This window comes from Aspergillus campestris (assembly GCF_002847485.1).
Source record: "Aspergillus campestris IBT 28561 chromosome Unknown P168scaffold_8, whole genome shotgun sequence".
In the NCBI taxonomy this organism is placed as follows: Eukaryota; Fungi; Ascomycota; class Eurotiomycetes; order Eurotiales; family Aspergillaceae; genus Aspergillus; species Aspergillus campestris.
Window position 1 is genome coordinate 514,867 of NW_020194343.1, and position 27,990 is coordinate 542,856.

Below are 27,990 nucleotides of genomic sequence, written 5' to 3' on the forward strand. Positions count from 1 at the left end.
GTTGAGATAACGGTGGTCAGTCCGTTATGGAAAAGAAAAGGAGGCCCCAGCGCGTCGATCAACTCAATGCTTGTTTCTTTTGTCGTTGCGAGGGATGGACGGAATGCGGGGACCGACCGAATGTCTCACAGCCCAATCAGGTCCGTGACGGTGTTGTTGTACACCGGGGACGACGGAAGAGATGATCGACAGTGGAGGTTCCATGAGCTCCGATTGAGATGTACGGCATCTGATGTAAACTATGAAGTTAGTGTCTGCGTTGGTTTACTATTGATATCAATGATATAGCTTAAGGAAGGAACTTAAGGCCGCACATCCACCGGAGTACATGTAGGGTTTATGGTGAAAGCTTATAATAGGCGGGATTGATTTGACATGGATTGCCACATACATTGAAGAAATGCTCTCATATCTCTAGTTCTGACCGAATATCAACTATCAATGGACATGAGGATGAAGATGAAGTGAAGTGAAGAAAAGACGATCTAGATGTGCATCCCCCACGTGACCACCGACGGATCGGTTATCCGCGGCGAGCGGGCATGACGTCGGGGCCGAAGCCAACCGCCTTCCTCCGCATTCCCCCCCATCGTTTAAAGATATCCCCAGAAAGATGCGCCCAAGGAGTTCTGGCCTTGATCACACTTCTTCAACCCCCTAGGTCATTCATTTTTACCATGTCGTTGAATCTCCTGGGTCGTTTCGCCCGCAGTCCGCGAGTAGCGCTGAATCGTGTCCCTCGACGATGGAGTAGCATTTCCCAACGCCCTGGTTCGGACCGGTAAGTGACGAGAATGATAAGAACGATAAGACAGGAAGGACAGCAGAAAGCAGCTGAGGATTGAGGCTAATATCATGCAGGGTGCAATTCCCCGGTGCGGTCAACAGCAAATTCACCACCGAGATGAGTTTCATCAATCCTACCGACCTCCCGAGTATCCCTACTTTCCGCGTGATGAACTCCGACGGCGAGCTGCTCGACCCCAATCGGAAACCCCTCGGAGTGTCCAACGAGGAGATTCTCACCTGGTATAAGAACATGTTAGCGGGTGCGTATCCTTCAGTGGTATCCTTATATGAGAAAGGATATCCAGACTGACGACCCCAGTAAGCGTCATGGACGTGGTCATGTTCGAGGCCCAGCGACAAGGCCGTCTCAGTTTCTACATGGTATGTCACACCCCTCCCTCCTTCCCCAGATAACCAATAGCTAACAACGATTCGTCCAGGTCTCCGCCGGAGAAGAAGGCATCAGCGTCGGGTCCGCAGCAGCCCTAACCCCAGACGACGTGGTATTCGCCCAATACCGAGAAACGGGCGTCTTCCAACAGCGAGGCTTCACCCTCCACGACTTCATGAGCCAGCTCTTCGCCAACTGCAACGACAACGGCCGGGGCCGCAACATGCCCGTCCACTACGGGTGCAAATATCCTCGCATCGTCCGTCCCTCCCTCCCACAAGCCCTACCCATCCTACCACTCAAAGTTACCCCCCCACTAACTCACAAAACAGCACGCCATCTCCTCTCCCCTGGCCACCCAAATCCCCCAAGCCTCCGGCGCAGCCTACGCACTCAAGCTCCAAGCGCTCCAAAACCCAGACATCCCCCAACGGATAGTAGCCTGCTACTTCGGCGAAGGCGCCGCCAGCGAAGGCGACTTCCACGCGGGCCTGAACATCGCCGCTACACGATCCAGCCCCGTCGTCTTCATCTGCCGCAACAACGGGTACGCAATCTCAACACCCACCCTAGAGCAATACCGAGGCGACGGGATCGCCAGCCGCGGCGTCGGCTACGGGATCGACACGATCCGCGTCGACGGCAACGACATCTTCGCCGTTTACGAAGCAATGCAAGAAGCGCGACGCATCGCCCTCTCAGACGGCGGACGACCGGTGCTAATCGAAGCGATGAGCTACCGCGTCTCGCACCACAGTACCAGCGACGACAGCTTTGCGTACCGGGCGCGCGTCGAAGTCGAGGACTGGAAGAGGCGCGATAACCCGATTATCCGGCTGCGGAAGTGGTTGGAGAATCAGGGGCTGTGGAATGAGGACCTTGAGCGGGATACCCGTGACAAGATGCGGAAGGATGTGCTGAAGGCGTTTGGGGAGGCCGAGCGCGAGAAGAAGCCGCCGATTCGGGAGGCGTTTACGGATGTTTATGAGGAGGTTACGGAGGAGGCGGAGGCGCAGATGAAGGAGTTGAGGAGGATCGTGGAGACGTATCCCGATGAGTATGATTTGAGGCAGTATCAGGATGGGGTGAAGGGGATATGATTATGATTAGGGGGTTTATTTTGACCAGGGCTCGGAGACGTAGATATTTTCTATAGATGGGACATAGGCTCCTGTATGCATGGGAGTCGGGCCAATGGATATGTGAATATGACGACGATGTTTACTCCAATACTAAACATGCTACGAACATAGTATTGATACAACAAGTGATTGCAATCATGATGCGGATGTCATTCCAGTTCTCCATACATATACACATGAATCTTTGTACACAAAAATGCATCCCTCCAGGGAGGAGTCATTTACAAATGGATAGGTGCGTCACCAAGCTTCACCCACGCCCGTAAGTTAAGCATCCACGGCAGTGGTGAGCGCCTGCTGCGCCAGCTTCTTGTTCCGCTTGACCAAGGCGCCCACCTTCTTGTCGATACCGTCTAGCTCCTTCCGCGACGACTCGAGTTCCTTTTGCGATTTGACGGCAAACGAGCGGAGCTCTGCGTCGGTCATGCCGACCACGTCGTCCAGGTCTGGCATGTTGCCCATGACGACACCTGCGGCGCCCAGCATGTGTTTCGCGGTGGCTGCGGCGAAGGACCGCACCGAGGTAGTTGTTGCGTTCACCAGCTCGGCTGTGTTGGTGATCGCCCAGTTGTGGGTGCGATTGCTGTCCGCTTCCATGGCCGAGAGGACGTTGGGAGGAAGGCCCGCGGTGAAGGAGCTCTCTGAGACGTCCAGGTCTGCGGTCGGCGAGGCAGACGAGAGACCGCCGGACGTCTCGTCGACCCAGCAGACGTTGAAATTCTCCGGGGTCGCGAAGAGGGCGTCGAGGTCGCCTCCGCGGTTGGTCAAGTCGGGCTGCGTGATTGGGACTGCCGGATACTCGTGGAAGGAATCCATCGCCCAAGCGATGCTGTTCTCGAGGGCGAGATACCGGTCTTCCTCTTCGGGAGAAAGGTGGTGGAGAACGCACCCGCGGGGACTGATCAGGCAGCGATCCTTGAGCGACTTGGAGTCGGAATGGAGGCGAATGGGCTCTCCGCGCAGCAAAGTCTTGCGATGCTCCTCGGTGAGCTCGATGGGCTGCTTCAGGAGGTCGTAGTCATCGGAGTTACACTTCATGTCGAAGCGCTGGCTGAGATTCGGAGGGTTGAACAGAGGGTGGTTGTTGAGGTCCAGATCACCCGACTTGTGCAGTCTAGCGAGTAAGGCCTGCAACGATGAGGTCCGTTCACCAAACAGATCCCGGATAGGGACACCGGTCGCCTCGGAGTCATTGATCATCTGTTCCACGGTGTTCCTTGCACGCCACGCCTCGGTGGCAGCCTTCTGGGCCGGAGTCTCTTTCTCTTCAACGGGACTCGGCTTTGTCTCTGCCAATTTGTCTTTGGGCTTCATTTTCTTGGTTGCTTCCACCTTGGGTTCCGTCTTACCGGGAATCTCGCCATCGGATTTTCCAGGAGCGGCGTTATTATCCGTCGCGCCGCTAGACGATTCGTGGCTGATGACAGGCGCCTTCTTGGTCTTGCGCTTTCTGCCAATAATAGGCGCCTGCACTGGTTCCTCTACCGTCGTCACCTCCTGTTTCTTGATTTCAGCCTCTTTGGCTTTCTGTCGTCGCTCTTTCTTGGCTTGGCTCTTGGTCACACTCCGTACGGGAGCCGAGCCAATCCGTGAAGAAGCAGGAGGCGAGTTGGCACGAGAGACCGAGGCAGACGTGTACAGGTCCGCTTCTGACCCGATGTCACCAGGGGTATCCGGACGGCTCAGAGATGAAACACTTGGTCTCCTGGACCGCACTTTGTTGACTCCCGGCAATGAGTAGACTGACTGGGTGGCGGAAATAGGAGGTGGGGTTTCGGCCTTTGGGGTGTCAACAACACGAAGCACTCGAGGTTGACGGGGCGCTGGAGAATCTGAGGTACGCGAAACGCCGGTCAAAGGTGTATTTGGACGCGAGCCCACAGCGGAGTGGGGGGCGGCAGCCTGGACGGATACAGGTTGGACCGATGGCTCGACCTTGGGAGCTTCTGCAGCCGGGACGGTGTTCAAGGGGAGATCAAGTTTCATGGGTTTGCCTCGCGAAGCTACCGATGGCTCCCCGTCAGCAGTCACACCAGCCTTGGACTTCCCCGCTTTCCTTCCAGTAGCGACTGGGCGTTCGTCCTTCGACTGCGTACGAGCCTTTTGCGCGGATTTGGGAACAGGCGATCCCAGGGAGATCTCGGAGGCATTCTTTGTCCAACTGGAGGGGGGAACATTCTCTGCCGTATCCGAAGGCTCAGGAGATGCGTGACGAGAAGATTCATGCAATCCCTGCGACGGGGTACCCAGCCGGTGGAACGGAATGTTCAAGCCAGGCGGAAGAATAGCGGTTGATGATGCCGGGCTAGGAGGGTTTGTGGTGTGATGGATTAGGCTTGACACAGGATGTGAGTGTGGCAAGGGAAGACCGGGGGGAAGGGTCGGCGTCCCCGAACGTGCCGATACCTGGGGTTCCGCATGAAGATGCGATCGCCCGAGAAACCCGAAGCTGTCAACCGGACGCTTGTCTTTGGCGGGAGCGCCCAGAGGAGGGAAGTCTTCGTCAACTAAGCATCCACAGTCAGTACTGCTGCCAGGAAGGACGTGGGTGACGAGGCAAAAGAAGCGGCGCGATGGAGAAAGTAGAAGCTCGAAGTAAACCAAACGCTTGAACAAGATAAGACAAAAAGAAGAAAGAGAAAGCAGAAAAGCCGATACGCGCCAGGCAAAAGACAATAACACGACGAAAATACGAAAAGGGCAGTTAAAGTAATTACACGAAAGGTCCCGGCCGGGTTGACCAGACAGACAGAGGGCAGGTCTATATGAAAAGTAGTCGTGAGAAACTGTGTTTCGAATAGAAGGCCCCGCTTCGGTATATGAAGGCCAGGGCAGGGAGGTTAACGTACATAAGGCCATGATTAGACCGAATGGGCCACCAAGGTGCTGAAAGATCAACCCAGCTGGGATGCAAAAATAAAAAGCAAGAGAAAAACCAGACACACAGCTGTCACCAGTAAAGGGGATGTTCAGGAGCCAGGATGCGTCTAGTAAGGACGACGATGGCTGACATCCAAGCGGATGTCGACAAACAGATCACGGTGTATAGAAACAGAACAATGAAAACAGAAGGAAACGCATGGAGAACAATGTAGAAACCCATCCAGTCGAACGCCAGAACCACGCCGAGCCCGATAATCTTGTTCTTTTCAAAGCCGATTGCTCAATGCTTCGTTGCAGGAATAAGTCGCAAAAGTTGCACGAATGAGAATTCGAAAACCGAGAAAGGAAACAAAACAGATCCTGCACCCATCTAAAGGAAATATGATATCATGTCATAACGCAAGAGGGGAAGAAAAATAGAATCAAAGACACCAAATGAAAAGACGGGCAAACATGCAGGAAAAGACCAAATGGGTGAAGATACAAATCAATGATCATAAAAAACAAGATCAAGAAGTGAAGATGGAGGAAGTGGGAAAGGAAGAATGGGGAAAAGGGGGATAAAGAACAATCACCAGCGGTTGAACCCGCCGCCTCCATACATCATGGTGGGATTGTACCCACCTTGACCCTGACTCCCATACAGCGCTTGCCCAGCAGCAGCATTCGCACCGACCTGGTGCATCCTTGCCTGCAGGATACTCGGGTCCGCAAGATCTACTACACCGCCTCCACCGGAGGAAGTGTTAGCGTGTCTCTGCTTCTTCCCCTTCTTCTTCTGCTTCTGTGGACCCGTCTCGGAGAGATTCCCGGGTTGGGCGCCATAGAAAGAGCTCAGAAGGCCATTGGCGGTGGGAGTCAGGGGAGGGGGGGTCTGGTGTTGCTGGAGAAAAGGAAACATAAACTCACGCTTAGCGGCCTCCTGCCCCTGTAAACCACCGGCGTTTGTACCGCTGCGGCCGCGCAGCAGCTCGCGCATCAACTCTGGATTGGCCTCCTGCTTGCCGAGGTTGCCTCCCAGGGCCGTGTTAGTCGTGAACCCGTGGCCCTGGGCGAACATCCCACCCCCGCTGATCGGAGGGGTTCCCGCCGTCTTCAACCCCGGGGGCGGACCTTGCACACCACTGGTGTAGAAGTTGTTGGCCAGCCCGTGCTGGGGACTGGGTGCGGCCAGCGGGTTCGGCGTCCCGGACTGTAGCATCGACGCCTGCTGGTTCAACATGCGGACATTGGGCAGATTCTTCGAGCCGGCCTCGTTGCTGAAGGAGAAGCGGGAATTCTGTCGGTTCTGGGCCTGCATGGCATTGAACTGAGCCATCTGGGACTGGATCAAGCCCTGGCGGACCTGGGCCGCCTGTTCCAAGGAAGCCGGGCTGATGGCACCTTGCAAGGGGTCGATGGCCGCCTGCTGGTTGCTCGCGGACTTGAGAAGCATCAACTGTTGCTGCTGCAACGGCGTCAGGCTGCGACCACCCAGGTTTAGATTTTGGAACTGATGACTGGCGGCGGAAACGGGGGACCCGACCACCGAGTTCGTCGTCGTGCCTTGCTGCGACGGCGGCTGAATGGCGCCATGGGACTCACGGCTGATCCGGCCGCGCGGAGGGTTCAGATCGTCGGGTTCCCCGCCCAGTTGCAGACTGCCGCTCTCGCGACTGTCTTCCTCGGCGACAGCCGTCTGCACGATCTCCTGATCGCTCCGCGCACGCTCGTGTTCCGCTCTCTCGCGCATCGCCCGGCGCTTGACACCACCATACGGATCGATGAACGACGGGTGGTTCTCGATGCGGGCCGCTTCTTCGGACGAGAGACCGGCCGGGGAAAAGATGAACTTGAAGTCCGGGGAGTTGACCGCCTTGATCAAGTTCTCCAGGATGGACGTCATCGGGTCGGTCGGGGTCCGCGATTGGCGCGGCGAATTCGCTGCCGATGGGGCGGCCTCCTGAGGAGACGGCGTTGCACTACGCTCCGGTGCACTGGCGGACTGCTTCTCGGGCCGCTTTGGCTCTTCGGGAGGAGGCGTGGCCACTGCTGCGTTCGCGGGCCGTGGGCTCTGCGATGCCTGGCTCCCGGTCAGACTCGCGCGTCTCGTCCGATTGATCGCGCTGTCCTTGTTCGCCCAACTCGCCGATGAGGGGAGTGCCGGCCCATCCGGAGCGCGGCCACCGTTCCCGTCGTCTTTACTCGGTTGGCGGCGCATGGGTTGCGATATCGGCTGAGCGGACGACCGGGCGACATGGGGAGGGACCGTCTGAGTGGGCCCGCTCGGCGCGCCGTTGGACCGTTGACTGGAAAGGGTGTTCATCGACGAGAGGTCCTGTCGACTGTAGCTCTCGCTATCCTCGCCGGTCTCATGCAAGAAGGTGCAGTTCCGGTTGTGGCATTGTTCGTTGCGCAGGAAGGATGAGCAGTACTTGGTCGTGCCGTATTGTGCCCTAGCATCCCGTCAGCATATGGGAGGGGAATGGAAGAAGGGATACCTCATAACCTACCGGAGAACTCGATCACCATTGGCCGACCCATCCACCGCAGCAATGCACGTGGCCGCATCGCTCTTCCTCGTGTACGTCACGTAGACGCCAATGCCCTGGTTCGGATTGCCGCCCGGCTTGGCCTTGCTCACGACGATCTTCTCGATATCGCCATACTGCCCAAAGTACTCGGGGCCACGCAGGGTCTGCAGGAGTTGGTGCTCGTCGCGTATCGTCGGATTGAGGCCGATGACATAAACGAGGTTCTTCTGGACGACCCGCACGCCGGCCAGGTTTTTGCGACTGGAAGCCTCGATCTCGCGCTTCTCGGCTTCCTTCTTCTTCGCGGCGGCGGCCTTTCGGTGTTTCAACGCCAAGTCTGCCTTGAATCTAGATTGGGAGATTGGGGGTTAGCGCCAAGAACCGGGGGGGGGGGGGGGGGGCCGCAAGGGAAAATCCGGAACACCACGTACTCATCGGCATCGGGCACCTTGTACTGGATAGTACTTTCATCATAGGGACGTCGGCAGTTGGGACACCGGCCTTCTTCGCTGTGGGTTTTGATATTGTTGTAGCAAAATTGGCAAATCTACATTCACCACGTCAGAATTGGCCCAATCGCGTACGTGTCGAATCCCGAGGGCGACTGGGAAGGCGGTGGAGGCGACCACGTACCTGATACCCACACGGACACGGCTTGAAGTTCTTGTCGGACAGGTCGAACTCCTCGATACAGAGGGGGCTAGAGAGGACAATTCGTCAGTCCAGTTATAACCGTCACGACTCGAGGCCACACATACCAGAACTCATCGTCATCGTCGATGACGGAGTCGATCTGTTGACGATTTGACATTATGTTCGTGAGATTATGAGAATGTACAGTCAAGGAACGGCAGTCGCGATACGAAGCAGCACGCTCGTCAGGCGATCTAGAGAAGCGGCAGCAGGGGGGAAGGAGGGGATCGTTAAAACTTCGTCGCGGACCAAAGTAGACAAAAACGAAAGCTCAGGGGGGGAAAAAGAAACCGAGCAAAGGGGAGAAAGAGCGGTAGAAAGAGAGGGGAGATGTGTGGAGACGAGGTTGCCGAGAGGGAGGTTGGCAAAGGTGAGATGAAGAAGCGATGAGAGGCGAAGAGAGAGAAATGAAGAGACGAGAAGAGGAATCGAAGCTGGCGTTGGGTTTGCACCGGTTTGCCTGGTTTGCCTGGATTAGGTCACGTCTTATGTAATGCACACGTGATATCACGGGACTGCACTCGCACCCGAAAAGCTCCCTGCAAGCAATGTCCCTCCACTCCCTCTCTCGCCGTCGCGCTTCCTCCCCTCCATCCGCTCGCTCCACAATTGTTCGTCCATCATGGCCTCTGCTCGCTCTTTGATGCGATTGGGCTCTGGCCGGTCGCTGACGGCCGCTGTTCGGTCGCCCCGGGTCTGCCGACCCTTCTCCTCGACGGCTCTGCAGTACACCAGCGAGCCTCCGAGTTACCGCACGGTTGAGCGTCCCGGTACGTGGAAAGACAATTGACATTGGTAATTGGTAGGGGTGTCCCTCTAATATACAGTGCTATAGCCCCCGAAACTCTCCGTCGACCCGTCGTCAACCCGGCGGACAAGCACCAGGACAAGGCCGAAAGCCTGCACAGCTACGGCCAGTACGTCATGTCGTGTATGCCCAAGTACGTGCAGCAGTTCTCGGTGTGGAAGGACGAGTTGTCCATCCACGTGCCTCCGTCGGGGATCATCCCGGTGATGAGCTTCCTGAAGAACCACACGGCGGGCGAGTTCACGCAGATCTCCGATATCACGGCGGTCGACTACCCGACCAAGGACCAGCGATTCGAGGTCGTCTACAACATGCTCAGCGTGCGACACAACTCGCGTATCCGCGTCAAGACCTACGCCGACGAGGCCAACCCGGTTCCCAGCGTGACGGGCCTGTTCGAGGGTGCCCTCTGGTACGAGCGTGAAGTTTACGACATGTTCGGCGTTTTCTTCTCCGGCCACCCCGATCTGCGTCGCATCATGACCGACTACGGCTTCGACGGCCACCCGCTGCGCAAGGATTTCCCTCTGACCGGATACACGGAGCTGCGATACGATGAGGAGAAGAAGCGGATTGTCATTGAGCCGCTGGAGCTGACCCAGGCGTTCCGGAACTTCGAGGGTGGCAGCACTTCCTGGGAGCCTGTTGGTCCTGGTAATGACAAGACTCCTGAGTCGGTTCGTTTACCCTATTCTCCTGCAGTATGATATTATGATCGAGACTAACGTGAGCAGTTCAAACTCCCTACCCCCAAGCCGGAGGAAAAGCCCGAGGAAAAGAAATAGAGCTCTCAATGTATTCGTAATTCAGTTGCTTTTTCTGTATGTATATATCGCGCCTACTGGATCGTCACTTAACGGGATAAGATGTAGATCTAAGTGTAGGAGAAACAGCTTCTATAATGCTAGGAAGTGTTCAATTTTCCGTTCATCTCTCTTGCTCTGTCATTTTCTGTCTCCTTTTTTTATTCAAATTTCTATTCATTCCCATCTTAATTTCTATTTACATTGTTCTCTGTCTTCATGGAATAGCAGCAAATATCAATCTTATCCATCAGCGTAAATCGACCCCAAAACCAATCACAAGCCCGGCATAACCAAGCGCCAACCGATCTCCCAAACCAGACGCCAAATCCGCTTTAGGCAGTCCGCCGGTCTTGGCGCCGAAAAACTTCCGTCGATCGATAACAACAAATTTCCCTATCTTTATACTCCAACATCAATCACATCAACACGAGTCGCATAAACCACAGACAACATTCGATCAAAAGTTCAATTGACACAGAGTTCAGTCCAGGAAAAGGAAATCAAGAAAACAAAATGCCCAAACGAAAACTCGCCGACCTCGCGGAGCCGCCCGCCCCACAGTCCCTCCAAGCCATCCGACTATCGCAAAAGTTCGACCAGAGCGTGATCGTGCTGTCGCGCGCCTTCAAGGCTGCGCGGGGCTCCGAGCGCCAGAAGATGGGCCGGCGGGAGAAGACGGCGAAGGCGCAGCCGGATAGTAGGAGGACGCTGGCGCGATTGGCGGAGGAGGTGCAGGTTTTGAAGGTATTTCTCTCTCTTTTTCTCTTCTTTCTTACTATTCTATAGACTAGGGCAAAGTGAACTAACTGAATGTCTTTGAAACAGGCACTCGATTTCACAGCCGCGGCCAAAAAACACATTTTCAAACAACTATCTAGAACGAAACGCATCGCCGAGTCGACCACATTCGCGGAATTCCAGCAGTCAAGGAAGCTCGCTACGGGTGGGCCCCCGTCCGAGGCGGAAGCGAATGTCATGGCGCTACTGTGCAAGTCGGCGCCTGTCAAGAATGTCTTGCCGGGTATCATGGATGGGATCAGGGAGATTATGGGATTGGATGATATGTCGGCGGCGGGGAAGAAGGGCAGTCAGGCCGCGAAGGGTGCGCTGAAGAAGGACCAGACGAAGCCGAAACGAAGTGAACGACCTACATCAGCCGACGGAGACGAAGACGAAGAAGAGGGCGAACCCCGCGCCATAGCAGCAAACGACAACGACTCCGACGACGACATGGACCTAGCCCAATACTCCAACCAACTCGCATCCGACTCTGAATCCGACTCTGAATCCCCCCACCCACCGCGAAACGCAATGTCCATCTCCCCCTCGTGCTCCCCGTCCCCCACATCCTCCCCGCAAAAGAAACAAAAAGCCCAACCCCGACTCAAACCAACAACAACCACCTTCCTCCCCTCCCTAACAATGGGCGGCTACTTCTCCGGCTCCGAGTCCGAGCCCGAAGACGCAGCAGACAGCGGGGTCGCCCCGCCCCGCAAAAACCGCATGGGCCAGCAGGCGCGCCGCGCGCTCTGGGAAAAGAAGTACGGGACGGGTGCGAACCACGTTAAGCAGGAAGAGGCGATGGCGCGACGGAGTCGGGATAATGGGTGGGATATGAAGAGGGGGGCGACGGGTGGGGATCGGAGACATGGTGGTGGGAGGGGAGGGTACGATCGGGGAGACGGTCGTTCTTCGTTTCCCTCGCGGAATGGCGGAGATGGGAGTGGACACATGGCGAGGAAGCCCCCTCCTCCTGAAGATAATAAACCGCTGCATCCGTCTTGGGAGGCGGCGAAGAAGGCGAAGGAGCAGAAGAATATGGCTGCGTTCCAGGGTAAGAAGATGGTGTTTGATTAGATGGGTCAGAGTGTATATATCCATATATTTAACAAGCGTGCATGGTACTATATGCTACCTTGTAGTACTATATACTACGGTAGTATATAAATGTGTGATATATTGCAGTCATCGTAACAATCTATATCACCAGCTCAGTTATGAGCCACACGCATCTAAAGTGCTTTGCTCACTCTACTATACTATACTGGCCCTAAATATCTTAGAGAATCATAGTCGATAACCGTTGAATGCACAGTGTGGTTACTTTCGTGAAGCGACCTATCATCAAAGATCGCTGCGTGAGCTTGAGCCATGAGGGGACTAGTCGTGATGGCCTTTAGACCCTAGAAGCGTTGACCATTATGCACAATCTTGTTGTCCAGCGTATGTCGCCAGACTGATGAGACAGTGTCGACCCACAGCAAGCCTCGCCATGCTGGCTCGACACTTACTCCCTAGAAGCTCGTAGTGGGGATACTTTCGAAACCTCCAGGTGTGTGTCATCCGGCTTTCGGGCCACATCCTTGATATCTCGCTGCCATGGATATGACGGCAAACTACTCAGCACCGTACCTGGACCATTGATCGCCGCCAAGCTGATTGGAACGGACCGAATGTACAGATGTCCTGCCGCTCTTAACATGCATCGGAATAGGTCATCTCCCCGGACGAGTGTGGGAATGTAGTCAATGTCCTTGCCCCGTTCCGGCGCCTCCTGAATAGTCTGCTTGATAGAAGCCGAGAGCGCTGAATGAGGTCCTATCTCGACGAGGACACTCCTGCCGGTACCTTCCTTGAAGCGATCTTGAAGCGCGCGGCAGAATTGGACAGGCTGTCTCAGGTTCCTCCACCAGTATTCGGAATCAAGTCGCTGGGGATCGTCAATCACCTGGCAGTCGACACTGGAGTACATGGGCACCATCGATGAAGAGGGGATGACGTGAGGCTGTATACACTGTTTGTACCTTGCACCAATTTCCTGCATGTGGTCTGTACACCGTTAATCTAAACCGCACCACCAACGGTATTCACGCGAGGAGACCTACAGGAATGATAGGCCACGTTGACCGGTAGTCTTCGACAGAATACGTCTGGTCGACACCTGCGGATAGACTCCAGGACGGCTCCAAGGGCATCTCTATCGCCTGAGAGTGTGACCGACTTAGGACTGTTCACGCAGGCAACCTCCACGCCATCCTGAAGGTACGGACGGGCCTCGGGCTCGCCCATGCCAACAGCTGCCATCCCCCCGCAAGTGTTGAGTTGTGTCGCCACAACACCACGGTAGTAGGCGAGGAGAATCGCTGCTTTCGCGGTGATCGCTCCGGCTGCATACGCGGCCACGATTTCCCCGCTAGAATGGCCGAGCACCGAGCTTGGGCGAACACCCCAGCTTCGCATCAGTCTCACCAGTACAATCTGCAGCGCCGTGCAGAGAGGCTGGCTGAGATATGCTTCGTTGACCCGGCTGCCATCGGCTAACTCTTCTTTGATGCTCCAGGCTGGGGGCTCCTCTAGGGACGACAGAACGCCGTCAAGTTCCTGTATAGTCTCGTGAAACAGAGGGGATTGGTTGAGCCCCTTGCCCATGCCGGCCCATTCAGCCCCTTGACCCGTGAATACGAAGCACACGTCGTGCACTGGATCCTGGGATTTGGTAAATGACGCAGGTGACAGTGGCTGCTTCGGATCCAAGAGTGCAAATGCTCTGTGGCTCAGGTGCTCTCGCCGCTTACCAAGCGTATAAGCCAAGTCGGCCTCGTTCGGCTTGTTTTGGGTGACAAAATGTGTCAGGGAGTCGATCCGTCTGCTCAGGGCGTCCTGGTCATTTGTCGATGTAACAAGGAGCTTCACACTCGGGGAACTTTGTGGGCTTTCTTGTGCCGCGGGATTGACATAAGAGGCTGCTGAGTCCAGAAGGACCTGCACAGGTCAGTAAGTAACACTGCGTTGACCCTGTCAACTGAAAGTCTCACATGCGCATTGGATCCCCCAATACCGAAGCAGTTTACACTCGTAGCGGGGTGGATGTTGACATCGTTATCTGGATATCTGGATAAGGTGTAGTCCTGCAAAGCCACAGGTCTGTTGTACGCCAAAAGAAAGTTAAAAACATACCTTGACTATGATCACCATCTTTACAAAATCCGTAGTCTTTCGAGTAACCTTCGTTTCTGATTTTGTCAGTGCCGGTCATCCTGATCAGCCCTGGGATGGAAATCTTGAAAACACAGAGTCAAGTAATAGACCCGGACAAATAGACAAAGGATGAGCAGAACACCAAAAGTTAAACAGAAATGCTGATTTATAATATTCTTCTTCTCTCTTAGTTTTTCTCCACGATCTTATTCGTTCTGTCAGTTACAGTCCTCAAAGCATGCTGCAGCCTTCACCGCTGAATCATTGCTGTGGACATGCGTGCAGCATGCCTGATATATCGACCAGAATAGATCAATACCACCGCTCAGTCAAATGAGATACTTGCGGAGTCGATGGTAGATTATACGGAGGTTTTTCAAAGATCAAATTGTCCTTCCAGCCCTCCAAGTGACAACACATGGCTGTAGAATGTCTTATCGTGATGACCACGACCTGCAGCCAGGGCGCGTAATTTGGCACGTACCTGTATCCAGAATATCAATCAGCCCGTTCAATAAAGCGTTATCCTCGGTACCAGGACACTAGTACCGTCATTCCAGCAGTCTAACTTACCCTAATCAACATAAAAGTAGTGCTGGATGGCAGAGAGCCTTGCAGTAGCAAGGCAGATTATCTCCTGTTCCCTGCCTGGTCTTATGCCCAGATCTGGATCAGCGTTTGCTCCTTGCATCAACTGACCAAGCTGGGGGGTACATTTCTAGTGCTCGCTAAACATGTGTCGCCACTTATCTTTGAAAGTAACATCTAGTGCGTGCCATTGAAAGTCAAGGAGTTACGAAAGGCGGGATATTGCTTAACGCGACGCATACTATTATCGGTGTGACGGGATAGAGCAAAGAAATTTACGACCCATTGCGCCCTGACTACAGCCTCGGGGATAGTCTCTGACTGGAGCACCTTGCTTTTACTACCGCCCCTAAGCACAGCGACCCTGTGTCCAGCAAGGATGGTATTGGCGTGGTTCAAGTGATCGTACACCCCCCGCCAGTAAACATAGAAGGGAGGAGACCACGGGCTTTCTAAATCACCGCAAGGATAGAGCATCCTTGACGAACGTAGTAAATGTATAGTGGGCTTGAATCCGCCGGATTTATTCGTATGCTAGGAGGGAGATCAAATGATGTACTGGTGAATGAGGGGACTATCATAACATCATCATATCATACACAAGATCCAGAAATCCTGGTTCTATCTGAACAGACATGATGCAGCCCAGCCATTACACAATGCTTGATACAGACCCGTCGAGATGCAGTTCAAAAGATACGGCCTTCTCCGTGCAGCGGGGGTAGCTTCACCCGTGGGGGGCTGTTACGATTGAAGCCACGGCCAGCCAACTGGCGCAACTTACGTCCAACTTTGAGGATCTTGGTTCCCAGGTCAGCTAGGCTCTCGAGCGCAGCGCTATAACAGTGGATTGTTAGGTGCACTCCGAGTCGCCAACACCGTTGTTGTTCATGGGGTTCATAAAGCGACTTCGACTGTTGGGAAGAATGTTGCAAATGTGGCAATTTCACTAGATTCGAACGGGCCCGGGCGGTTGATGCTTACAGTGATCTGTATCCTGGCCAAAGATTAATAGAGTCTATGCTGTGGTGTGTGCCATTTTAGATGCAGAGGGCTGGTAGAAGGTATACTAAGTATTAGTTTTGAAAATATCTTTATTGAATCTTTGCTTGGGAGGTAGCTGATAGGTAGGTAGGTAGTAAAATCAGAGACCCCCATATAGGATGGTGACTAGGGAAGAGTCAAAAATCATATCACCAGTTGAAAAGAAGACCGAGAATAGAAAGTACTATAATAAAAACAAATAACCATCCGTGCTGTAAATCAAATCGCCAAACTACATCAAGTGAGTCAGTCAAACTTCCAATAACAATGCCGACACGCCAGGGCCGTATATAAGCCGAAACCAAACCAAAGAGAAAAAGATTAAAAAAAATATAGAAAAGAAAAGAACAAAAGATGATCACTCAGTCATGAACTGTATCCACCTCGCATCTGTATTCGGCCCATGATTCGGATCCGTCTCGAAGCAAGGAATAGCCGTGAACTCGCCCAGTTCTTGCGGTAAGTTAGACACATACTGGTCGAAGCCAAACGCCGGCATCTCGGACAGGTTGGTGCCGTGGTGAGCTGCCGAGTAAGCCGTTGTACCCGTCAGGTCTGATCTTGCAATCTCGCCCTCCATGGAGTCGGCGCCGCCTGTTATCGGTGTGATTGGGATGGCAGCTGGTATGCCTGCACTTCCTGCTGTAGCAGGCCCGGTGGGATACGGCTGCTGTTGGTCTTGAAATTGGACGCTTTCCGGCGAAATGGGCCCCGTCTTCCAGAGCATTTCCCAGTTCTTGAAGCGGTCGTAGGCGGATTCGATGGTGCCGGGGTTGCCGGAGGAGGAGTGCGTTTCGCTGTACTCTTCGAGGCGGTGGATGGCTCGTTCGAGGGCTTCGATGACGCTGACTGCTGATCGTGCGGATCCGACGCCCATAGACATGATTTTGATTAGCGCCATGCCTTTGCGGAGGCCTTCGCGGAGTCGCTCGGTGCGCTTGGTTAGACTTTGTGCTAGGATGACGAGGAGTGCGGCGCGGCAGGAGCTGAATTCTGTGAATGATGCGCGGGCGAGACCCGTTTCGTCGCGGAGGAGTTGGCACAGGTTGATAATTTCCAGTGCTGCTTCGACGCAGTCGGTGACTAGGTTTGAACGGTTCTTTGCTAGGCCGGAGCGTGTTTTGAACGGTGGGCCTTGGCTTGAGGATACGCTGATCGCTCGCATACTGCTGAAGAGGAACGGGCGGCCCAGGAAGATGCGCGTTAGGCAGTAGTCGAGTTTTAGATGTACGTTGGAGCGGAACAGGGGGCCTGGGTTTAGGTCCCGACAGCTGGTCTCTTCCGGGAGTGTCGACCACCAGTCGATGAGGTTTTTCCGCAGGCTCAGCAGTCGCTCGATGCAGTCGTGCTGCTGGTTTCTTTGGGATTTCCGCAGGACGGATCTTCATTATGTTAGACACGTTTCCCGAGAGGAGGTTCAGGGATATAGGGGCGATTTAAAGACGCACATTTCATTGGCCACCTCTCCAAGTTTCAAGGTCAGCTTGATGAGAGTGATCATGTTGGTATGGTTGGACACTTGGCCAGCCGGCATCAACCCAGGAAAGTCCACCGGGAATGCGGCGTCCACATCCGAGTCCGACAAGGACACTGGTCGTCCGTGGAGGATGCTCACACGTCTAGATTGGACTGTCAGCGATAGTCAATGCTAATATGTTAGAGGGTACCCACTTTTCAATCGTATAGGCCGTCCAAAACACGCGATTCCGCACCTCGATCGTCCGCGGAGACAGGCCTTCCCCTTGATACTTTCGGTGCATGCCATTCTGGATCGCCATTTTGAGAGCCAAGCCAAAGTACGTGTAGCAGAGGCCCGAGGTATCCAGAGGCAAGAGGTAGGTCCCGATGAGCAAGCAGGCCTGCACGCTGCGGATCGACGCGGTCGCGATGATGTCGGGGAGGAGTTTCGATGCGAACTGGTAGAAAGTAAGGCCGACCTCATCTTCCGAAAAGTGGTGATCCTCGGGGTTCATCGGACCGCCGGACAACCGGTTGACCGGCGTGGCAGACTCCATGTGGGCGAACTGCGTCCCGACCGCCAGGACCATCAGGATCGAGCATACCGAACCGGCGTCGTTGGAGCTGAGGCTCGCCGGGTCCATGTAGCATCGGTTGAGCTTCTCCTTGATCCAGTCCTCTTCGACGTAGAAGTTGTTCGTCTGGGCGTATTTGAAGAAGATGTGGACCAGGAAGTCGGCGACGAAGCGCGGCGGGAGACAGGTGACTGATGCCGAGACAAGGGACGTCCCGGACTGAAGCTGCGTCGCACGCCATCGTTCCTCGAAGGGCTCCACGTCGGCCGGTGCCTGCGCCAGCCATTAGCCATCAACCCATCAACAGCTCAAATCCAGACCCGAGATGACTCACCTCCGGCGTCGTCGTATTCATCCACTCATCGATCTTCTTCCGAATCTTCATCGAAAAGTTGAGATAAGAAAACTCCCCGGAATATTCTGCGACAATTCACTCGACATTAGACAGGCGAACGAGGGGCAAGCAATGCGCACGAGGTAGAAAACAGAAGAGCATACGGGTCGTATTATCCGGCAAGGCCTTGATCGTAAAGTGCTCATCGTCAATCGCTAGATCCTCAAAGTCGTCGCCTTCCATGCGGATCGACGGATCCGTCTCCGACTCAGAACCGCGCTGTTTGTGCAGATTCTCGGCCATCTTCCGCAGCGAGGGGACGTCGAATGTGATGTTGGGGACGAAGTGCTGCAGGATACGCTCCATGTAGCGGAGGCGCTCCGCTTCGGCCATGTCGTTACGGGTGATTCCGGCATTTCGTTCGAGGAGACTGTATGCGTTAATACGAGGACCCGAACGAACAATATCCAGAAAGAGAGAGCGTGTGGGCGACATACGACAGTGCAGACGATCGAGGATTCTTCTCCGTCTGATCAGGATGGGTAAAGACGCATTGCCTCCGATAGCGCACGCAGCGCCGACACGGGACACCGCCTTCGCATTTCTCCTTCACCCTGCGACAGCCATCGCATCTGAGCCAACAATCAGCATCTCGTTCTCAATTCTCTTCTCTCGGCCAGACGGAACCTACGCTCGCACGGCCCGCTTGCGATTCTCCTCCGCAACTCGCGGTCGTTTATGATGTCCAGGCACCGGGGACGGCGTGGACCGGGTATCCATGGTCTTGTTTCAACGTCGACGTCAATATCAATATCAGGTACAACTAGCGGGGTTAAGGAGGACGAGGACGCAAGGGAATCATGTTATTTGCATAGGATATGGACCGTATATGAAGAACGATGGTTAGGGGGGGGCCAAAGAGGACGAGGGAGCGTGGCTGTGATGCACCCGAATGATTGGACTTGGACTGCCAGTTGGGGAGAGAATGAAGTAAGTGGTGATTGAGGAAGTTGAACTAGTCCGGTATAAGCCAAGGAGAAGAAGGAGAAGTCGAGGAATCAATATCCCAGTCAATCAGGCGCGCACGAGAGTTCAGCGATAGTCGAAGAAATTTCCCGTTCAGGTCGGGGCGTTGATAAGAAGGATTGAGCTTTGGGCTTTTTTGCTTCGTTTGCTGGCCTTGGCGGGGCGGAATGATACCCCCGCATACGTGTATTGTATTGTATTGTATTGTATTTATGGTATGGTATCCCCTCCCCGATAGCATTTACAGTCTTAGTAGCTACACCATCTTGAGTATATAGTAGGTGAGAAAGATAGTAGGTAGGTAGGTCCCCAGCCCAAATTCAGTTAGTCCAGCTATATTTCCCTCTCTGATACTATACTAAATAATACACATACTGTAACTCAAAAAATCAGAACCCATCCACCCCCATCCCCAACCCCCTCTCCACCCCCAACTCCAACAACTTCTTCCCAATCACCAGATCCATAATCCCCATCCCAACACACTTATAAACAACATTACACCCCTCAGGCACCTCAACCGTCTCACTCCCCACCCGTCCATACAACTCCCCAATCTCAACCAGCTGGTCCTCCTTCACCTCCGCCAGGATCAGCTCCCCACTCTCCTCCAGACACGCTTCCTTGGAGTCCACGTAGATCTTGCTCCCGCCGGATAGGAGCGTCTCCGTGTCGATTTCCCGCATGTGAGGCTTGTACGAGCCGATGAGGGAGATAAAGCGCTGCTTGCCCGCTTCCCCGCATAGGTAGGAGTAGGGGAAGTTGGGTTCTGTGGCTGGGGTGCAGCTGAAGATGACGTCGCTGGACCCGACAACTTGCTGGAGTTGGGCTTCGTAGGAATCGGGCGTGGTGCCGTCTTTGGCGAGGGTGGTGATTGTGAGGTGTGGGTGGGCGGATTGCAGGTCGTCGATGACGCTCTGCATGGCGGTGAGTCTGGCACGACTGCGGTTGACGAACGAGAGACGTTTGATCTGCTGGTCCGGAGTGAGGAGCAGTGCCAGTCGTGCGTGCCACTCGGCTTGTCGTCCCGAGCCGAAGATGACCACGTTCTCCTTCCGTAGCGAGACGCAGCGCACGAAGAGCGTCATGATGGCCAGCGCGGTGCGGAAGGCGGTTATCTCTGCGGCGCTGAGCAGGCCCAGGAGTCGGCCTTCCGGGGAGAAGATGTTGATGACGCCGATGATGCCGTGTGATTGTGACGCTGTCACGATTTTGATCCCGGTGGTGTCGGTGTTGGACACGGGCATAAAGAGCGAGAGGTTGTCATTTTTGGTGGTGATGGTTGTGCGCAGCGGTTGGTGTAGCTGGCGCTCTTCTTGGGGGAGGCGCTCGTCAGTGGTGAAGGTTACCAGGGCGTTGGTGAGGGCGTCGAGGAGGGTTGAGCATTGTGCGGGGGTTAGCTGGCGGAGGAGTTGGGCCACGTCGGGTTCGGAGAGGAGGTGCATTTTGAATGTTTTTTTTTTTCTTGAAGAGGTCGTTCTTTTCTCCTGTTCTCTCTCTCGAGTTGGATTGTATCTGCGTGTCTGAGGATATAGAACCAAACAATGGGGAAGATATCAACTGTCAAAACAGCGAAGTGGGATGTTAACGTGGGGTAAAACAACGTCAGGAGAACCGGTACAGCCTCCTGTATCGGCCTCGTTCGGGTGGATCCCGGTCCCAATTCCGCCCCAATGGACCCCACGCGCTAATCCAGCAGGGCAAATGATAGTCCTGAAGACAGCAGTTGACCATGGTAGACCATGGCTTAGTTTCACTAGTGTTCTCATCGTTCGAAGTCTCGGGATATTGGATTTGAGTTTACGAGGGATAGACATGGTAAAATACTGGGGAGAATGAGATATCATGGTATTCATTATCGTGAGCTTATTAGCACTATGGAAGCATGCTCTGCTAACGCCATCTATATGCATCTGGGTTATCACCCAGGAAGGAAACCGGACAGTCACGCCAAAAACATGGACAAACATGCACAAAACGGGGACAAAAAATAGACACATAAGAATGAAAAAAAAAAGAAGGTATAAAAAGGGAAAGGAGTCAAAAAGAAAGACGATTATTTCTCCGCGGCAAAAGCCTGACGGGCGCGACGCTTCAACTCCGCAAACATCGCCTCCTGCGACTGCTTGGTGCGACCGACGGCTTCGGTATTCTCGACTGCCCGTCGGAGCAGGAAGCCCATGCACTCCTTGACGGACCCCCAGGTCAGCAGCTTGAAGACATTGGGGGTTTCCATGGTGGCGGGGTGGGTGTGGGCATGCTCGGCATCCTCGAAGCCCTGCAGGAGCTCACAGCTGACTTCGTCGGCCATGCCCTGCAGCTGGGCGTAGGAGAGATCCACATTGGGCGTCTCCCCCCGGCGGGCCTGCTCGAGGCGCAGGGCGTGGGCCTTGCGGACCGAGTCCCGGTTGTGAGTGGCGACGATGACGTGGACCGGGGGGAGATCGGTCGGGTGCTGGGCCGAGGCGGACTGGAGCATGTCGTTGTAGCGACGGGTGAGCAGAGCCTCGACGACGCCGTCGTAGCAGGCGTCGGTGTCCTCCTTCTCGGCCCAGATCAGATGGCGGGGCTCGGTCTTGAGGTAGGCGCCGCGCACTAGCTTCACGCCGAGGGTGTAGCCCTCTTGGCGGGCGATCTCGAGGTGCTTGGCTAGGGTGGCCGGGGTAGAGCGCAGGTAGCCCTGGTAGGTGTTGTAGAAGACTGCGCGGCCGGGAGTGCGCGAGTTGCAGTATTTCTGGTAGGTGGTGGCCCACTCCTCGATGCCGCGCTGGACGGCCTGCTCCTCGGCATCGACCAACAGGCGCACGTTACGCGAGATGGCCAGGTCGCACACCTGCCGGATGGACTGATCCATGAACGGGGAGGGGGCGCTCTTGTTTTGGAGGTATTGCAGGGCTTGGGTTCCCATGCCGGTGAATCTGAGATGATTAGCGGGGTTCAACATTAAGGAGAGAAGAAAAGAAAAACATACTTCAGAGCGATAAAGTCCCCCTCGTGTGCCATATCGACGGTCTGCAAGGTCCCATCCAACCACGTCTGGATCTCCTCGCGGGCCGCCTTGGGATCGGCGGGATCAGCGTTGCTCTCTCCGACCAACACCTCCTTGGCGTATCCCAGCAGGACTCCGCGGTACCCCAACTGCTTGATCTCCTGGATGGAGCGCTGGACCTCGCGTTTGTTTTCGCCCGCGTTGAACTGCTTGTAAATGGTGTGCTTGACCAGCATGTTCAACAGGGGGTTCTTGGCCACGTCGAGCAGGGGCGTCTTGGGGTTCGCCAACATCGACAGGGTGTAGATGCACGGCTTCAACAGGAGGGTGGATGAGGAGACCGACAGGATCAACAACGATCGCAAGACGGTGGACAAGGGCATCTTGGCCAGCGGGGAGGTGGAGTGCTTTTGCGTGGAGGGCGAACTCTGGTGGAAGACATGGGTGGTGGGAGTGGTTGCGGTCGCAGTCAAGGAGGACTTTGCGTTGCTGGTGCGGCTGACATGACGGGCAGAGGGGATGCCCGACAGCGCCTTGAGCGGACGGTGAGACTTGATCATCTTATGAGTGGGAGGTTGGAGAGTGAAGACTGGGTGGCTGGATGACGGAGGAAAGCCAACAGGATAGGAAGGATCAATAGAAGTCAGGTCTTCACAGCACTCTGGGGGGAAAGGATAAGATGAGGGTGGCGGCGGGGGATTAAGTACTTGATCTGATACGACTATCACTACGGTCAGATTAAGGATAAGAATCAAGAGAGGGGTCCCACGGTGGCATCAGGTCTGCTGTTCTCTAGAAGGACGGAGTCCCGCTGTCTATAGCCGGTGGAAACCGCTGGTGACCCGGGACGGTGCTTGGCCACATAACAAAGGGAGATTCTAGTGGAGACACGAATATTATTATTATTATTCCTATTTGATTTATTATTATTGATATAGTTTATATAATTTATGGATCGTGTCAGATGACTAACAGATTCCACCGACCGACCAATTTGGACCAGTTGACCAGTTGGACCAGCTGAACCGGTGGTGGATGGACTCCCGATAGGGTTGATAAAGTTCAGGGTTTGCGCTGGGACCAGCGCGTACAGGATGGAATCGGATCCGACCTCGGAAGCAGATACCGGAGGAAGACTAACACCCGAGATGAGATGATCTGGAGAGAGAGAAAGAGAGAGGACGGGGCATAGTTTTTGTAATGTGTACAGGTTCTTTTCCGATGTTGATCAAGGTGAATACCGGCTGAAGGGCCCGGTGTGGCGGGAGTCAGGATAGACAGGATCTAACGGGATCTAATCTGTACCAATAAGTCTGGTATTGATTATGCAGGAGAATTTTCAAGTGGAGCTGGAAGAGAAGGAGACCCACCCGGTTGCTGCTTGACCGGGCCGGTGATGACCCAGTTCTGATCACATCTTTGGGTTGAAGTATTGGGCCATATGGAGACCTTACGTATGAATACAACGAACACGAGTAGAATTGTAGGATGTCCCATGTGTTTGTTCTTATCTATAACCCAATTGTCTGTATTATACGTTCTATCAGTAAGTAATCAGATGTAAGGAGTATTGTAAAAAGAACTCCCCAATAAGGTGGACACTAGACGGAATAAGGTTAGAGGCTGATCGGTCATCCCCACAGCGTTCAATGCGGGGAAACAAAGATAAGAATATTGGCAACAAGGGTCTTTGGTCTCGAACTCTTAGATATAAGCACATGAGTAGTTAATAAACATCTGGCAATAGTAAATATAAATAAAAAGTATCTACCTTTTATCTGTTTATATATTCTTACCTATACCTAGAGATCATATCTTCTATCGATGTTCGGCCACCGACTCCGGCCCGGTCAAGGCTTGTCCCACCCGGAATTCCGTACCGGAAAGGTCTCCGCTGTACTCCGCCGTACCGAATCTTACACGTTGCAGCCGGAAGAGCCTTCCAGGCCACCAGGTCACCCGACCATGCAAGGATAATTTCTCCTACAATCCTTACAATCTCATTCATCTCCGGTCCATTTTCCTCGGCTGGACTCGGCGTATGGTCATTTTGGTATTCCCGTACGCGGAGGAGATGCCCGGTGACTAAGGCCGGCCCAACTCACAGCCAGTATATCATCAGAGTTTCCCCGCAGCCCTGGATTTTGTGTCTTCATCTTTCTTCTCTCATTTTCTCCTTTTCCTCCCCAGTTACTCTCTGGATTCGTTGGTTGAGATCGCATTTGTCGTCGATTTTAATCACAATGCAGTCCTCTTTGCTCCTCCGCACCAGAGCCCTTCCCTGGGCCAAGGCCTCTAGATGGAGCGTCCCTCGTACGGCCACTCGCGCCATGGGCTCCTTTGCCACCTTCAAGGTCCCGCGCATCGATAATGAACCCAATGTGAGTATTTTAAGAGGGAGACAAGTGGTCAAAATACAACAATGATGAGTGCGCTAACCTGGATGGACAGCAACATTACGCCCCAGGCACCCCCGACCGCAAAGGTCTCGAGGATGCCCTCGCCCGCCACAAAAGCAGCGCTCCCCTCAACGTCCCGCTGGTCATTGCCGGCAAGGAGGTGAGTAATTCCACAACCCGAACCAACTCAGATCGAATTCCTAATAAACCCAATCCTAGATTAAACCCTCTGAAACCTTCACTCAGGCGAACCCCGCGACCCATGCCCCCTTGGCGACTTACTCGAACGCGAGCGCCGCCGACGTCCAGTCGGCCATCGACGCCGCTCTGAAGGCCCGTCAGTCCTGGGCGGAGACCTCGTTCGCTGAACGCGCCAGTGTCTTCCTCAAGGCCGCGGATCTCATCTCCACCAAGTATCGCTACGACATCATGGCCTTGACCATGCACGGCCAGGGAAAGAATGCCTGGCAGGCTGAGATTGATTCGGCCGCCGAGCTGTGCGATTTCTTCCGCTTCGGCGTGAAATATGCTGAGGACCTCTATGCCCAGCAGCCGGTGCACAACTCCGCGGGTGTCTGGAAGTGAGTTCCCGTCTCCCGGTCTCTCAGAAGTGAAAAACGAAAAGTATACTAACAAAGTCTAGCCGCGTGGAATACCGCCCCCTCGAAGGTTTCGTCTACGCCATCAGCCCCTTCAACTTCACCGCTATCGGCGGTAACCTGGCGGGCGCCCCCGCCCTCATGGGCAACGTCGTCATCTGGAAGCCCTCGCCCTCCGCCATCGCCTCGAACTGGCTGGTCCACCAGATCCTGCTCGAGGCTGGCCTGCCCAAGGATGTCATCCAGTTCGTCCCCGGCGAGGCCGAGGAGGTCACCAAGGTCGCCCTGGACCACCCCGAGTTCGCCGCCCTCCACTTCACCGGCAGCACCGGCGTCTTCCGCAGCCTCTACGGCCAGATCGCCGGCGGCGTCGCCGAGGGCAAGTACCGCAGCTACCCGCGCATTGTCGGCGAGACCGGCGGCAAGAACTTCCACCTCATCCACAAGTCCGCCCACCTCCGCAACGCCGCCGTCCAGACGGTCCGTGGCGCCTTTGAGTTCCAGGGCCAGAAGTGCAGCGCCACCTCGCGCGTCTACGTGGCCGACTCCATCGCCGACGAGTTCGTCGCCGAGGTCGCGGCCGAGACTAAGAAGCTCAAGGTCGGCGAGCCCACCGATTTCACCAACTTCTGCGGCCCCGTCATCCACGAGGGCTCCTTCACCAAGCTGTCCCAGGTGATCGATGAAGCCAAGCAGGATCCCGAGCTGGAGCTCGTCGCCGGCGGCTCCTACGACGCCTCCCAGGGCTGGTACATCCACCCCACGGTCTACCGCACCTCGAACCCGGACCACCCGCTGCTGTCGCGCGAGCTGTTCGGGCCCGTCCTGGTCATCCACAGCTACCCCGACGCCACCGAGGCCGATTTCTCCAAGATTTGCGAGAAGATCGACTCGACGGGTACCTACGGCCTGACCGGCGCCGTCTTCTCGCAGGACCGCGTGGCCCTCCAGGCCGCCAACGACGCGCTCCGCAACACCGCCGGTAACTTCTATATCAACTGCAAGAGCACCGGCGCCGTCGTCGGTCAGCAGCCCTTCGGCGGTGCCCGCGCGAGCGGCACCAACGACAAGGCCGGCAGCGGCAACCTGCTCTCCCGCTTTGTGAGCCTGCGCTCGATCAAGGAGGAGTTTGTCCCGACCACCAAGGTTGAATATCCCAGCAACGCATAGACGTGTCATGTTGCCTAGCTTTGATTTTTCTTACTGTTTTTTTGTCTTCTCTATTCCCCACCAGTGCATCTGGTTTGTGTATGGGCATTGCATCTCTGGCGTTGGATCATGATTTCTACGGCTGGTTCGCAGCGACGAAAAGTACAATTCAATACATATTTTACTTTCCTACATACCTATATCCCTCTACTTCGTACATTACCTGCCAATCCCACTTCACATTGACGAGTGTCCAAATCAGTAGATAAGAGCGCTGCCTCAGGAACCAGGCACCCACAGCGGGGCCGATAAGCGGGATTACCCAATGGGGCAATCGACCCCTCCCGTGCCTCAAGTTTTTTAGGTTAGTTGGATGTAACCATCATCAAGGAATTGTCTTGGTTTACCCCGACTTTCTCTGTTCGCTTGATTCTTGGTGTTCTTTTTAAGAAATCTCTTTCGCGGTTTTTTGCATGCTTAGATTCCCTTCGGTTTTTCACCGTCGTCTCGCTACTACCACTTCTAAACCCCTCCGACGTATCGAGTCGCCTAAGCAACTTGCGAAAAGAATGGCTGCCCTTCCCGATACCTACAAGGGTGAGTGAACAGGACACCGTGGACATTGCCTCTACTCGCTTGTCAATAAATACTGACGGATATTCTGTCCAGACCCCGTCCGCATCGCCGTCATCGGCGGAACAGGCCTGAGTGAACTCCCCGGCTTCACCCAGGTTGCCTCTCTGAACGTCGACACCCCCTGGGGCAAGCCGTCCTCCCCGATCACCATCCTCCACCACCAATGCCACCACAATAACCAGACCGTCGCGGTGGCCTTCCTCAGCCGCCACGGCATGCACCACCAGATTGCGCCGCATGAGGTCCCCGCGCGCGCTAACATCGCCGCTCTGCGCTCCATCGGCGTGCGCTCCATCGTGGCCTTCTCCGCTGTCGGCAGTCTGCAGGAGGAGATCAAGCCCCGTGATTTCGTCGTCCCGACGCAGGTTATTGACCGCACGAAGGGTATTCGCCCGTTCACCTTCTTTGAGGGTGGTGTTGTGGCCCATGTGCCGTTTGGAGATCCTTTCGATGAGGACATGGCCAAGGTTGTGAGGGCTTGTGGGCACAGTCTTGATGGTGAGGGTGTGCGTCTGCATGATAATGGGACTCTTGTCTGTATGGGTATGTTCTCTTTTTCCCTTTTTCCTTTGCCTAGTTCCCTCTGGCAGCATACTAATCTACTGCAGAGGGCCCTCAATTCTCCACCCGCGCGGAGAGCAAGCTCTACCGCTCCTGGGGCGGCAGCGTCATCAACATGTCCTGCCTTCCCGAGTCCAAGCTGGCTCGTGAGGCCGAGATCGCCTACCAGATGATCTGCATGTCCACCGACTACGACTGCTGGCACGAGTCGACCGCCGACGTCACCGTGGAGATGGTGATGGGCAACATGAAGTCCAACGCCGAGAACGCCCGGCGCTTCGTCACGGCCGTGCTGGACGAGCTGGCCGCGGACCACAACTCGGATCTGGTCCAGGCCAAGCACTATGCGGGCTCGGTCAAGTTCGGGCTCAGCACTGCCCAGGAGTACTGGAGCCCTGAGGCCCGGGAGAAGATGAACTGGCTCTTCCCTGGTTACTTTGAATGATTTGGTTGAGGGTCTTGTTGGGATTAGATCAGCAATTTCCACTGTATAGAGTTACTTTTCCATGGCGGGATAGAGATGCATAGTTTATGACGAGCTCACGAGAACAAAGACTCTACCTACATGAATTTCTGGGACTGTACTTTTCTGAGTGTATTTAGACAGCTGCATAGCTCTTGCTGTGCAG

The 27,990-nt window shown here is 54.9% G+C and overlaps 10 protein-coding genes across 10 annotated transcripts; 5 read left to right on the forward strand and 5 right to left on the reverse strand.

The window, feature by feature from the left end:
- The first annotated feature begins 624 nt into the window (after positions 1–624).
- P168DRAFT_255171 (thiamine pyrophosphate-dependent dehydrogenase E1 component subunit alpha) lies at positions 625–2,306 on the forward strand. Its single transcript, XM_024834445.1, has 5 exons — positions 625–781; positions 862–1,049; positions 1,109–1,170; positions 1,230–1,439; positions 1,513–2,306. Exons 1-5 carry the CDS (start codon positions 678–680, stop codon positions 2,278–2,280), a joined length of 1,332 nt encoding a protein of 443 aa, XP_024691656.1. The 5' UTR covers positions 625–677; the 3' UTR covers positions 2,281–2,306.
- Positions 2,307–2,589: 283 nt separating this feature from the next.
- P168DRAFT_238613 (CCR4-NOT core ubiquitin-protein ligase subunit MOT2) lies at positions 2,590–8,529 on the reverse strand (the record flags this gene model as incomplete). The annotated part of the gene is made up of 6 exons (XM_024833620.1): positions 2,590–4,829; positions 5,830–7,640; positions 7,698–8,066; positions 8,150–8,265; positions 8,352–8,418; positions 8,477–8,529. The coding sequence occupies 6 exons, from the start codon at positions 8,527–8,529 to the stop codon at positions 2,590–2,592; spliced, it is 4,656 nt and encodes a 1,551-aa protein (XP_024691657.1).
- A 456-nt stretch (positions 8,530–8,985) lies between these two features.
- On the forward strand, positions 8,986–10,204 carry P168DRAFT_255177 (complex I 30 kDa subunit family protein). Its single transcript, XM_024834446.1, has 3 exons — positions 8,986–9,181; positions 9,247–9,896; positions 9,954–10,204. The coding sequence occupies exons 1-3, from the start codon at positions 9,034–9,036 to the stop codon at positions 10,002–10,004; spliced, it is 849 nt and encodes a 282-aa protein (XP_024691658.1). The 5' UTR covers positions 8,986–9,033; the 3' UTR covers positions 10,005–10,204.
- A 248-nt stretch (positions 10,205–10,452) lies between these two features.
- P168DRAFT_328151 (BUD22 family protein) lies at positions 10,453–11,882 on the forward strand (the record flags this gene model as incomplete). The annotated part of the gene is made up of 2 exons (XM_024841324.1): positions 10,453–10,769; positions 10,851–11,882. The coding sequence occupies exons 1-2, from the start codon at positions 10,539–10,541 to the stop codon at positions 11,880–11,882; spliced, it is 1,263 nt and encodes a 420-aa protein (XP_024691659.1). The 5' UTR covers positions 10,453–10,538.
- Positions 11,883–12,312: 430 nt separating this feature from the next.
- On the reverse strand, positions 12,313–14,000 carry P168DRAFT_282840 (uncharacterized protein; the record flags this gene model as incomplete). Its single annotated transcript, XM_024836007.1, has 4 exons — positions 12,313–12,854; positions 12,911–13,787; positions 13,841–13,933; positions 13,983–14,000. The coding sequence occupies 4 exons, from the start codon at positions 13,998–14,000 to the stop codon at positions 12,313–12,315; spliced, it is 1,530 nt and encodes a 509-aa protein (XP_024691660.1).
- Positions 14,001–15,694: 1,694 nt separating this feature from the next.
- Positions 15,695–19,077, reverse strand: P168DRAFT_271018 (Zn(II)2Cys6 transcription factor). The gene is made up of 7 exons (XM_024835238.1): positions 18,694–19,077; positions 18,500–18,634; positions 18,167–18,432; positions 18,003–18,088; positions 17,307–17,941; positions 17,084–17,254; positions 15,695–17,017 (listed from the first exon to the last, which is right to left on the reverse strand). Exons 1-7 carry the CDS (start codon positions 18,780–18,782, stop codon positions 15,994–15,996), a joined length of 2,406 nt encoding a protein of 801 aa, XP_024691661.1. The 5' UTR covers positions 18,783–19,077; the 3' UTR covers positions 15,695–15,993.
- A 340-nt stretch (positions 19,078–19,417) lies between these two features.
- On the reverse strand, positions 19,418–20,752 carry P168DRAFT_271022 (putative proline utilization protein PrnX; the record flags this gene model as incomplete). The annotated part of the gene is made up of 1 exon (XM_024835239.1): positions 19,418–20,752. The coding sequence occupies exon 1, from the start codon at positions 20,471–20,473 to the stop codon at positions 19,418–19,420; it is 1,056 nt and encodes a 351-aa protein (XP_024691662.1). The 5' UTR covers positions 20,474–20,752.
- A 106-nt stretch (positions 20,753–20,858) lies between these two features.
- Positions 20,859–22,785, reverse strand: P168DRAFT_271024 (proline dehydrogenase family protein). The gene is made up of 2 exons (XM_024835240.1): positions 22,000–22,785; positions 20,859–21,946 (listed from the first exon to the last, which is right to left on the reverse strand). The coding sequence occupies exons 1-2, from the start codon at positions 22,575–22,577 to the stop codon at positions 21,085–21,087; spliced, it is 1,440 nt and encodes a 479-aa protein (XP_024691663.1). The 5' UTR covers positions 22,578–22,785; the 3' UTR covers positions 20,859–21,084.
- Positions 22,786–24,055: 1,270 nt separating this feature from the next.
- On the forward strand, positions 24,056–26,355 carry prnC (delta-1-pyrroline-5-carboxylate dehydrogenase prnC). The gene is made up of 4 exons (XM_024841325.1): positions 24,056–24,398; positions 24,469–24,576; positions 24,636–24,997; positions 25,060–26,355. Exons 1-4 carry the CDS (start codon positions 24,261–24,263, stop codon positions 26,183–26,185), a joined length of 1,734 nt encoding a protein of 577 aa, XP_024691664.1. The 5' UTR covers positions 24,056–24,260; the 3' UTR covers positions 26,186–26,355.
- Positions 26,356–26,627: 272 nt separating this feature from the next.
- On the forward strand, positions 26,628–27,937 carry P168DRAFT_255189 (S-methyl-5-thioadenosine phosphorylase). Its single transcript, XM_024834447.1, has 3 exons — positions 26,628–26,761; positions 26,834–27,343; positions 27,409–27,937. The coding sequence occupies exons 1-3, from the start codon at positions 26,638–26,640 to the stop codon at positions 27,804–27,806; spliced, it is 1,032 nt and encodes a 343-aa protein (XP_024691665.1). The 5' UTR covers positions 26,628–26,637; the 3' UTR covers positions 27,807–27,937.
- Positions 27,938–27,990: the final 53 nt, after the last annotated feature.

Coding starts and splice junctions, on each gene's coding strand:
- P168DRAFT_255189 (XM_024834447.1), top strand. CDS start 26,638: ATGCTTAGATTCCCTTCGGTTTTTCACCGTCGTCTCGCTACTACCACT. Junction 26,762..26,833: donor CCTTCCCGATACCTACAAGG/GTGAGTGAACAG, acceptor TATTCTGTCCAG/ACCCCGTCCGCATCGCCGTC. Junction 27,344..27,408: donor TGGGACTCTTGTCTGTATGG/GTATGTTCTCTT, acceptor AATCTACTGCAG/AGGGCCCTCAATTCTCCACC.
- P168DRAFT_271018 (XM_024835238.1), bottom strand. CDS start 18,782: ATGGATACCCGGTCCACGCCGTCCCCGGTGCCTGGACATCATAAACGA. Junction 18,635..18,693: donor CGCAAGCGGGCCGTGCGAGC/GTAGGTTCCGTC, acceptor TTGTTGGCTCAG/ATGCGATGGCTGTCGCAGGG. Junction 18,089..18,166: donor CTTGCCGGATAATACGACCC/GTATGCTCTTCT, acceptor GAATTGTCGCAG/AATATTCCGGGGAGTTTTCT.
- prnC (XM_024841325.1), top strand. CDS start 24,261: ATGCAGTCCTCTTTGCTCCTCCGCACCAGAGCCCTTCCCTGGGCCAAG. Junction 24,577..24,635: donor TGGTCATTGCCGGCAAGGAG/GTGAGTAATTCC, acceptor ACCCAATCCTAG/ATTAAACCCTCTGAAACCTT. Junction 24,998..25,059: donor AACTCCGCGGGTGTCTGGAA/GTGAGTTCCCGT, acceptor AACAAAGTCTAG/CCGCGTGGAATACCGCCCCC.
- P168DRAFT_255177 (XM_024834446.1), top strand. CDS start 9,034: ATGGCCTCTGCTCGCTCTTTGATGCGATTGGGCTCTGGCCGGTCGCTG. Junction 9,182..9,246: donor CCGCACGGTTGAGCGTCCCG/GTACGTGGAAAG, acceptor ACAGTGCTATAG/CCCCCGAAACTCTCCGTCGA. Junction 9,897..9,953: donor ATGACAAGACTCCTGAGTCG/GTTCGTTTACCC, acceptor TAACGTGAGCAG/TTCAAACTCCCTACCCCCAA.
- P168DRAFT_255171 (XM_024834445.1), top strand. CDS start 678: ATGTCGTTGAATCTCCTGGGTCGTTTCGCCCGCAGTCCGCGAGTAGCG. Junction 782..861: donor CAACGCCCTGGTTCGGACCG/GTAAGTGACGAG, acceptor AATATCATGCAG/GGTGCAATTCCCCGGTGCGG. Junction 1,050..1,108: donor GTATAAGAACATGTTAGCGG/GTGCGTATCCTT, acceptor TGACGACCCCAG/TAAGCGTCATGGACGTGGTC.
- P168DRAFT_271024 (XM_024835240.1), bottom strand. CDS start 22,577: ATGATCAAGTCTCACCGTCCGCTCAAGGCGCTGTCGGGCATCCCCTCT. Junction 21,947..21,999: donor GGGGACTTTATCGCTCTGAA/GTATGTTTTTCT, acceptor TAATCATCTCAG/ATTCACCGGCATGGGAACCC.